This window comes from Palaemon carinicauda, chromosome 9 (assembly GCF_036898095.1).
Source record: "Palaemon carinicauda isolate YSFRI2023 chromosome 9, ASM3689809v2, whole genome shotgun sequence".
Taxonomy (NCBI): domain Eukaryota; kingdom Metazoa; phylum Arthropoda; class Malacostraca; order Decapoda; family Palaemonidae; genus Palaemon; species Palaemon carinicauda.
Genome location: NC_090733.1, coordinates 128,999,359 through 129,009,633, shown reverse-complemented (window position 1 = coordinate 129,009,633; position 10,275 = coordinate 128,999,359). Strand labels below are relative to the sequence as shown.

Genomic DNA, 10,275 nt, shown 5'->3' with positions numbered 1-10,275 from the left:
CGCCGCGCTTTTGATTGGATTCTACACATCGGCAACATTTCTCCAGTATCACTCAGACGTATTAATTTAAAAAACACCATTTAGCCTTTTACCTACTTCTAGTAGTCACCTTCACTTTCATCTTATTTTCATCTAAAGCAAAAATAAAAATGAGGTGTGGCGTATATTGAGACAAACATAGAAATCAACAAGCAGTGTTATAAATTTTGGAAAATGTATAAAAAAGAAAATATTTTCCTAAAAATATCTATGAGACAGCCATTCAGGGTCTTTGCTGCAGAATGAGGCTACGGTGCGCGGTGGAATTCTTATAATATAGATGTATATATATATATTTTTTTACTTTTTTAAAAATTCTGATGCAGAGGTTCGGCACAAAATAAGAAGCAATTGCGCGTTGGAAAGTATAGAAGTCTAATTTTTTTTCTTCAAAGTTTCTAATAAGACCTCTAAGCAAAGACAGTTGCATTTGTTGTATTCGCCTCTTGGTTATCCATTTTTTTTTCTGAAGTTATTGCTAAAGAGGCGAAGTGAAAAACCGCCTCGACTTTGGCAAGTGGTGCACTTTCAACACTGTTCTTCTTCTTCTTCACGTGTCAAATCATCAACGAAGATCGCAGCTTACAACAATCACACTGATGGCACAGCAACTCGAGTGCCATGTAATGAGTGCCACTTGGTTGGTGGATATTTAGGAAGCTAAGAATAACAGGATTTCCACATTGCAAAATTTCCCATTGTCTTTGGCACACTTTTTTTTTGTTATTGTTTTCGGAAAAGTCTTTGCCATCTCGTTAATCACCACTAGAGATAATTAGTCTATTGCATAAAGATGCATCAGAGTCAACCTTCTCCCTCTTCCACGGGAGATTCTTCTTACACTTACTTACTTTAGGGTTTAATGGCTGAATAAGTGGAATGATCCTTTTAATGTCGACAATGAATCTGAGTAAATTGAAAAAAAAAATAACATTATTAAAAATGCAGGTGATCTATCATTTAACAGATTACAAATCCCTTTTTTTTTCTTCTTTTTTTTTTCTTTTTTTAACTTGATAGTGGACAGCTGGGTGGAGGAGGGGCCTACGTATCCATGAGCTCTAGTCATGCATTCAATTTTCTCTCTTTCAGAATATGGTCTTGAGATTTATACTCTTTTTTCACACATATCGGTGGTGGGGTCTTACTCAAAACTACATAACAATGCAACCGTGTTTTCTTCACTAAATATATAAGGTTACGCAATGAATTGCAACAATTGAGATGCGTTTCATTAAGACGTTGGTGCACAGTGTCAGCAGTGGTCTTCGAAAGACCTTAAGCATTTCCTTAGGTAAAAAGTTTCTTTTCATAGTTTATTTTTTTTATTTATTTACCCTTCAACATGTTGCCAGGTACACAGAACAACGTGGAATTAGGTTTCCAATTCTCTTCTTTCTCATCCCAGTTCTGTTCACTCAAAAAGGACGTTTCATGTAAAATAAACACTTTACTTTTCATTGCCAATCATTACATACTTGAAAATGTGGCCCAGCTACAACGCAAGAGACCTCTGATGCGATTGGTAACCTTTAAACAATTGTTCTTTTCTAATTAGAAACGAAAACAAAAACCTGAGGTGACACAGTCATTCTTCTCCAGTGAGACAAGAGAACAGTAACCCTATAAATAATTAGTTTAAAAAAGAACATGAAACATTTCTTTAAGGATATTTCTTTTCCATTTTCTTAAGCACACACCAAAGAAAACAGAAAGACAAGTTTTCTTACATACTTCACACTGACATATCCACTTTCAATTATCACTATCTAGTTCTTTCACCCTTGAGGATTGAAGACAAACAACTTCAACATGAAAAAACCCTTACCATACATAAGTATAAGGACAAAATGTTACAATTTCTCTTCCTTTCGAATACAAATTCTTCACGGTCACTTCAGCTAACCTTGATCCTTTGGCAAATCCTAAATTCAGTCTGTATTTTGCCTTAGCATTATGCATCCCTAAACTTTATTCTTTCTGGATGAGCAAATGTTTATTCTTCGACGGAACGCTGGGCCTGATCACCTGGGCCGGCTGGCAGGAAGGGGGAGGCAGTAGGGGGCGGCTGTGCACACGGCATCGCAATGCTACCTGTGGAGGCCCTTCCAGCCCTACACTACGTGCCAGCCTCGGAGGACGAGAGCTGCTGCGTCTCAGGATCGGAGGAGCTGCGGCCATTGGACACGTTCGGGGTTGCAGGGTCGTTGCTGCTTCGTCCCCCAGACAGACTCTTGTTCTCAGACTGCGACACGTCGCTCTCTATGTCACTCTCTCCCTGCAAAGGATTGGCTTTTATTGCAAAAACACATTTCTCGATAGGGAAAAATGGTGAATAAAGGGATGATTAACAGGTGGTTTGCTAGAGAGACATGTCGCTATCTTAATCAAATAGATCAATATAATTAACGACAAACTCTTATTGTCAGACTGCGACACGTCGCTCTCTATGTCACTCTCTCAAATTAATAGAAATGACATAAACATGAAATTAAGCAGAACAGCTATCGTAAGTGACGTAAATCTACTATGGTCGTGGTAAAGTGGTGGTTAACAAATGGTTTACAGGGAAGACTTGTCGGCATTTCTTAATCACATAGACCTATATAATCAAAGGCCATAAAAAAAATCTTTTAAAAATACGTGCCCATGGACAATTGTTTCAAACGAATGCATGAATATGGATCTACCAAAATCAAGAACAGGCTGTTAATTCAGTTGTTAGTGAAGATTAAAGTCTATCATTGGGAGTTAAAAAAAAAAAAAAAAAAAAAAAAAAAAAAAACCCTTACATCATAGTCCTCCAAGATCACCCAAAGAATAATGGGGTCTTTGCATGATCGATTGTCATAGATTCGTCAGTCAATCCTGATCAAATTGTATACTATATACTTATATGCATGTGCATACTGCAATTTAATAGACCTGTGTCATGTTTGCATGAGCAATACTGTTGTACCAACCGTGTGTCACACGATCGTACATAGTTCATTTTGTGCTTGTATTTTCGCTCTCCCCTCGCACTAAAAAGAACCTGAAAAATCATGTCTGCTTTTTTCCTTTGTAACACTGTCAATATTTGAACATGAAAATTCTTGTTGCTTGGAGATTTTGTATATAAAGGAGAGTGTTCTTTAATAAACTAACTCAGTTGCTTTCACACTGCCTTTGAGTTCACAACCTTCTCTCGGCTCCGTCACACTGTGTAGAAACACGTATGTTATGCATTTTTACACACCACCTTTTCCTTTCCTTTTAAATTCCAAATTAGATCTGAGAATCACACATATTATCATTAGTATTATTATTTGCTAGGCTACAACCCTAGTTGTAAAAGCAGGATGCTATCAGCCCAGGGGTCCCAACAGGGAAAATAGCCCAGAGAGGAAAGGAAACAAGGAAAAATAGAATATTTTAAGAACAGTAACAACATTACAATAAATATTTCCTATACATACTATAAAAAACTCTAACAAAACAAGAGGAGGAGAAATTAGAAAGAATAGTGTGTCCGAGTGTACCCTTAAGCAAGAGAATATATATATATATATATATATATATATATATATATATATATATATATATATATATATGTATATATATATATATATATATTTTATTACATGCTAAGCTACAACCCTAATTGGAAAAGCAGGATGCTATAAGCCCAAGGGATCCAACAGGGAAAATAGCCCAGTGAGGAAAAGAGATAAGGAAAAACTGCAAGAGAAGTTTAAGAACAATAATAATATTGAAGTAATCTTTAATACATAAACTACTACTATCTGCTAAAGTCCCCAAACCTCCTACCTAACTTTTTCCTTTTCCTCAACCTCCTCCTCACACCTTACCTGTTTTCCAGGAGGGAAAGGCGACAACCTCTCCGAAGTATCGGACCCGCAGGAGGACGACTCCGAAAGCTCCGTGGTGAACTTCCTTCCGACCCGTGGCGAAGCCGGAGGGCGCCGACTACACACCTGCGACTGGATGTGTTCACATATTCTTCTAAAACGCCGGATGTTACCTGTAAATAACGTCGATTAGAAATCAGAAAGCTTCTCTCGAGTGGGGCGGTTTAAAACATCATGCACTCAAAAAAACAGAGAAATCTAAAGGATGCCTGCCACTTATAGAAAAAGGATTTATAGGACTCTTCAAAAGTCATTCTCTTTGTTCGCAGACTATATAGGCTGGAATCAGGCGTCAAAGCAAGTTGCAGTTTCCTCTGCTCTTATAGACATGCACTGCTCTACAAAAGGGGGAGGGGGTGGGCAAAACTACCTGGTTATTTCAAACGAAATGTTCTTCAATATGATCTTTCTCTATATAGGAAGGGGAAAGGAGGAGATGAGCAAAATCTAGCAAAAGTCAGACTAGTTCTCATGCTGCAAACATCCACTAGACGAGTTCCATTTTGTCGTGAAGGATTGAAGTAAATAAATGGAAAATAAAACAAATAAATAAATAAATAAATATTACTGTACAGAAGTCGAGACCAACTCAAATCTACTATGTTGCAGGAAGCTCTCTTCTTGTTCCTGAAACTTCCTATTAAAAACGTAGGAACTAAATTATCCAAAATCTTATTCCGAGTCCCCCAAAAAATTAGAGGAGAAAAATAAACATAATCATACAATCACATATATATAATGTTTATAAACAAACTAAACATCCACATTCGCATTAAATTACGCACAACACGCAAGATAATGTTCAAAAGGCAAAACAAAATATTGAACATTTATTGCAGTTCATATCAATGAATTACTGAAAGTCCCTCTTAAGAGAGTTCTGAATTTATTGTATTTTTTTTTTCTGAATTTTGAGTTTTCTTCTAGTTTTACTATAAAAGATGTTTCAATACGAAATCCAACTTTCACGATCCAATGTCAAGATACTGAAAATAATCTGTATATTAATCTAATTTTCAAAATTCAAACTTAAACTAAATTGATGAAGTTCCCTTTGAATATGGTACCAGTTATAAGAATCGTCTTTTTTTGTGATTAATTTTAAAATGAAGCCCTCTAACGCCATCTAGATTTGGTTCATGTTACTAAAATCTGATTTGTATATGGCGAAGAACTCTTGCTTTTTCGACTGAGAAAAATGTTTATCTCGTTTTGATTTCAAAATGCTTGAAGCATCATATCTCAGCCACAACTAACGACATTTTCAACATCATGTTCTCGAAAAAGAATCCCAAAATGGATCCAAACTGAGTCCTAAATTCTAATTAGTATGACGACGAATTCTTGCTTTATAGATTGAGAAAAATATATATCTCATTTTGATTTTAAAATGCTTGAAAGCAACATATCTCAGCAACAACTAACACTTTCAACATCATATTCTCGAAAAAGAATTCCAAAATGGAACCAAATTGAGTCCTAAAATCTGATTAGTATGAAGATGAACTCTTGTTTTATCAACTAAGAAAAATATGTTCTCATTTTGATTTCAAAATGCTTGAAAGCAGCACATTTCAGCCACAACTACCGACATTTTCAACATCATATTCTCCATAAAGAATCCCAAAATGGAACCAAATTGAGTCCTAAAATCTAATTAGTATGACGAAGAATTCTTGCTTTAATGACTAAGAAAAATATATATTTCGTTTTGATTTCAAAATGCTTGAAAGCAGCACATTTCAGCCACAACTACGGACACTTTCAACATCATATTCTCGATAAAAAATCCCAAAATGGAACCAAGTTGATTAAGAGAACCGATAAGAAAAGCTCTATTTCTAATAAACTCTGCAGCGAGCTAATTCATGCCTCTGAAAAAATAAAAATAAAATATGAGAATGAATCGAAGTAAAATCAGTTTAAAACAAATTTCCTACGCCATTCCATTCTAAAAGGAATCTAACTGATAACAAATGTTCAAAGTCTAGCTTTGCAACTATTAATTCTATCTAATTGATGCTTACTTGCCATCCACAAGTTCTGACTAACATGTCGGGACTAACAAAGATACAAATTAAACTTAGAATCACACGAAATCAAAACAATTTTGTTCACAATTTTCTATTAATATAAAATGTAGCTTCAATAAATTATATATGTTTTGGTAAGACGAGTGAAGTCATCGTTCAGTGAAGATATTTAGTCAAGGACTGGATATATTAATGAATAATAGAGAAGACTGAATCGTAATTTTCTATTTTATACTACTGCAGTAATAGTAGTAGTAGTAGTAGTAGTAGTAGTAAAAAAAAAAGAAAAAAAAAAAACCCTAGCTAATACTTATCAGCAAAGACTGGCGTGTCTGCTTACATGTTACATAAATTAATTTACACTTTAAAGGATTGTATTTAAAAAAAAAATAATGATAAATTCTCAATAATCTGTTTAATACTAATAAATATATTTCTTTGAAAATGTCTCGGCAACCTACCCAAATAAATAGAATATATCTTATTTTTATGTAAAATACTATTTGGCTTCAGGATGTAAAAATATCAGTACAAACAGTCAACAATAAAAAAAAAATCTAGCTAATTAAATTAGAAATGGATAAAAACACCAATTTCAGTTAACAAACCCTTTACAATTAATGAATATTTAATTATCGACAACGGCTAACAAATTTTTTGGAAAGAAAAGCAGTGTCAGATATTGTAATAATAGTTTTAGGTCAAATTATGGGTTTCTGTAAACAAGATCAGCATGTCACCTGGGTAATACTGTACAACCTATGTAACTAGAACGTTATTTTCATCCTTGGCTGAAGAAGAGGCAGATATTATTATTATTATTATCATTGTTATCATTATTATTATTCCTATCTAAACTACAACCCTAGTTGAAAAAGCAGGATGCTATAAGCCCAAGAGCCCCAACAGGGGAAAAAAAGCCCCGTGAGGAAAGGAAATAAGAAAAACAGATATAATAGTGTGTCCAAGTGTACCCTCAAGCAAGAGAATTCTAACCTAAGACAGTGGAAGACCATGGTGCAGAGGCTATGGAACTAAATATAAGTAAAGTTGCTATTAGCTTCCAAACTAAGCGTTTCAGCAATGGGTATACAGTATGTCCTGTCTTATTTAATTACAGTTGGTGTCAGTTTCATGTGAGGGTGCATTTGTATCATGTAACTTCTGATTAGAAACAAATAAGATATAAAGTTTTGATATTTTCGATCGCAGTTGCCTCCTTCGTGACGATATCTGGTAACTTATTGTGTCAATTAAAACTGCCAGTAATTAAATCACAAGTATTTATTTTATGGAAAATCTAGTGAGGCAAAACTTGCATGCATACGTTCATCGGTTCTGAAACCAACAATCTTTTATGAACCAAACGAGATCTGGTTTTAATCTCTTTAACTAGAGTTTCTGCCCATTCAAAAATATGATGTTTTAAACACCAATTATCTCCTCGTACGCCTATTGACGCAAGGGGCTTCGTTTTGATTTCGCCAGTCGTCTCTATCTTGAGCTTTTAATTCAATACATCATCTTCCACTTCACGCTTCACAGTCCTCAGCCATTACTAATGATATTTCGTATGGTGCATTAACCGATTTCAGTATTGCGTCAAGTCATCTAGAAGTTTTCATGTAAAATTTTGGTGCTATTTGTATCTACCAATATCACAAAGAGGTAATACTAATTATATAAATATGACATTAAAGAAAAATATCTGAATATACTCACCCTATCTCACTCAGATCAAAGGAGATTTCATTATCATAATTCAAAGAATTGTGTGTTTTTTTTGTGTGTGTGTAGAGTTTTGGAAAATAATTTGGAAAATTAAAATCAGACTAATTTGTTTCAGGATTTCACTCTCGAAATAACTCCAATGTGTTTTTTTTGTGTGTAGAGTTTTGGAAAATAATTTGGAAAATTAAAATCAGACTATTTTGTTTCAGGATTTCACTCTCGAAATAACTCCATAAGAGTGACAATTATCATGTCTAGTGTACTACTGTTTCACAATTTTCCAATTACTGTACTTCTCAAACAAAACTGACAATACAAATTACCTTCTCTTTTATATCCTATTGCAATATTCAGCAACTGTAGAAATTATGGAACCTATTAATCGAAAGCTTATACATAATTTCCTTTTAAAAAAATGTTATTACATTACTCCCTTATATAAATATGTTATATTACATACTAAATATCACGGCAAAATATATAAAAAGTCCTATTAAATGTTACATATACTTTTCATAAACTGGATGATTATGGTTTTATTAAATAATACGCCCACCTTTCTATTTCATTAGTCAGTAATTTCACGTATCTAACTAAGCAAGAACGATATAAGTTGACCAGTTATAAACCAAAATATAAAATTTTACGTCTACTTTTCCTCCAGCTCACTTTTCAAAGCATTTTCAAAGATGCCTTTGTAAAGCCACCACAAATATTATAAATTATAAAACAAGGGGGTTTTCAGTAATCTTGATTAAGTAAGATATCAAAATAAAGGATTTCAGTCTTCTGGAAGCGTTTTAAGCGTTTGAGATGCATTCTGGGCAATGATCATTTTGCAATTTTAGTCTTCTGGAAGCATTCTAAACCTTCATTCCGAACTATGTAACGTTCCTTATTTATTCATGAACAAGAACTCCTCCTCATTCACCCAGAACAAAGACAAGTTCGCTATCTCTCATGAACCAAGAAATGTTCATTATTTTTCATGAACAAGAACTCCTCCTCATTCACTCTGAACAGAGACAAGTTCGCTATCTCTCATGAACCAAGAAATGTTCATTATTTTTCATGAAAAATAGGTACCTGTGGGCAAATCTCCCCATGGAGGATGCCAGATGAGAGGCCACTGAAGGATTCTTGTATCTGATGCAGAAATAAATTTGGGTCAAACGAGACACAATGTTATCTCTAACTTTGTGCAATGGAGTCATTCCAGTGAGCTAACTGCCTAGAACTCTAACCCAGGTCAGTTTATGCACAAGCAACACTATGCTTTAATTTCTTCAAGAAGAAATAGTTCTACAGTGTTTCTCTACAAATTCTATCTCTAAAGATATAATCAAGATTGTTGAAATAACATAAAAAAGAAATAATTTCAATAGAAAATAGAGGACACCTTTTATATTTCTCGTATAATTCCCAAGCACAGTCAGCAACTATTTTAAACCCACAGAAAAAAAAGGACCACATTAAAGATATTCTGATGAAAATTTAAATTTTAAATGTACAAAAATATATGAACTGCAATTCAATACTTATTTTAACAAAAGGAAATTCAAGGGGATACAAGTAGAACCAGCGCACCTGCTCAAATGTCAACAACCTTTTTCTTATTTCCTTTCGACAATCCAGAGGAAGATAGAAAGGGATACCTGATACATCAGCTAGAAAGATATTTCCTCCCAAGCAAATAGCCAAGGTAAAAACATCCAAATTCTTCTAATATATCATATACAAACCCCTTTTTACATCCAGACAGTTGTCGACAGGAGAATCTCAAAAAAAAAGGCGCAGTGTTGACACCCGAAGATAAGTGCATGCTCACCTTATCCAAACACTTTCATTTACGCAAAAGTATTCTTTATACAAGCTGTGAAGTAGAAAACTACGAGAAATACTTTCGGTGTCTCTTTACCCATCATACCAGAGAGGAGGATGAAGTTAATGGCGTACAGTGGATTGGGGTCATTCGGAGGACACACAGGCGTGATGTCCACCTGGAACCGCACATGTCTCTGGAACATGGCGGGACCCGTGCTCCCCCTCTTGTACTCCACTCGGAAACTCATCGGTGACGTCACGCTGTGACTCAGCTCAGCTACCTGCGAGGGTGAGATTATTTATTATTATTATTATTATTATTATTATTATTATTATTATTATTATTATTATTATTATTATTACTTGCTAGTTTTCCAACTAGGGATGTCCCTAGTTGGAAAAGCAGGATGCTATAAGCTCAAGGGCTCCTACAGGAAAAATAGCCCAGTGAAGAAAGGAAATAAGGAAATAAACAAGATGGTGAGATTATTATTAATATTATTATTATCATTATTATTATATTATAACTTGCTAAGCTACAACAATAGTTTGAAAAGCAGATGCTTTAAGCTCAAGGGCTCCAACAGGAAATATAGCCCATAGAGGGAAGGAAATAGGGAAATAAACAAGAGGGTGAGATTATTATTATTATTATTATTATTATTATTATTATTTACTATTATCACTATTATTTGCTAAGCTACAACTCTACTTGGAAAAGCAGGATGTTATAAGCT

General features: G+C 34.3%; 1 protein-coding gene across 2 annotated transcripts in view; it reads right to left on the bottom strand.

Moving 5' to 3' along the window:
* Positions 1 to 576: 576 nt before the first annotated feature.
* Positions 577 to 10,275, bottom strand: part of sff (sugar-free frosting) — a 32,146-nt gene continuing 22,447 nt past the window's right edge. Inside the window, exons 7-9 of one of the 2 annotated variants that reach the window (XM_068380412.1) lie at positions 9,633 to 9,819; positions 3,891 to 4,063; positions 577 to 2,317 (exon numbers count right to left, since the gene is read on the bottom strand). In XM_068380412.1, the coding sequence (XP_068236513.1) occupies positions 2,159 to 2,317; positions 3,891 to 4,063; positions 9,633 to 9,819 (519 nt within the window). In that variant the 3' untranslated portion in view covers positions 577 to 2,158. The remainder of the gene's footprint in view (positions 2,318 to 3,890; positions 4,064 to 9,632; positions 9,820 to 10,275) is intronic. The other variant, XM_068380413.1, reaches the window with a different exon arrangement.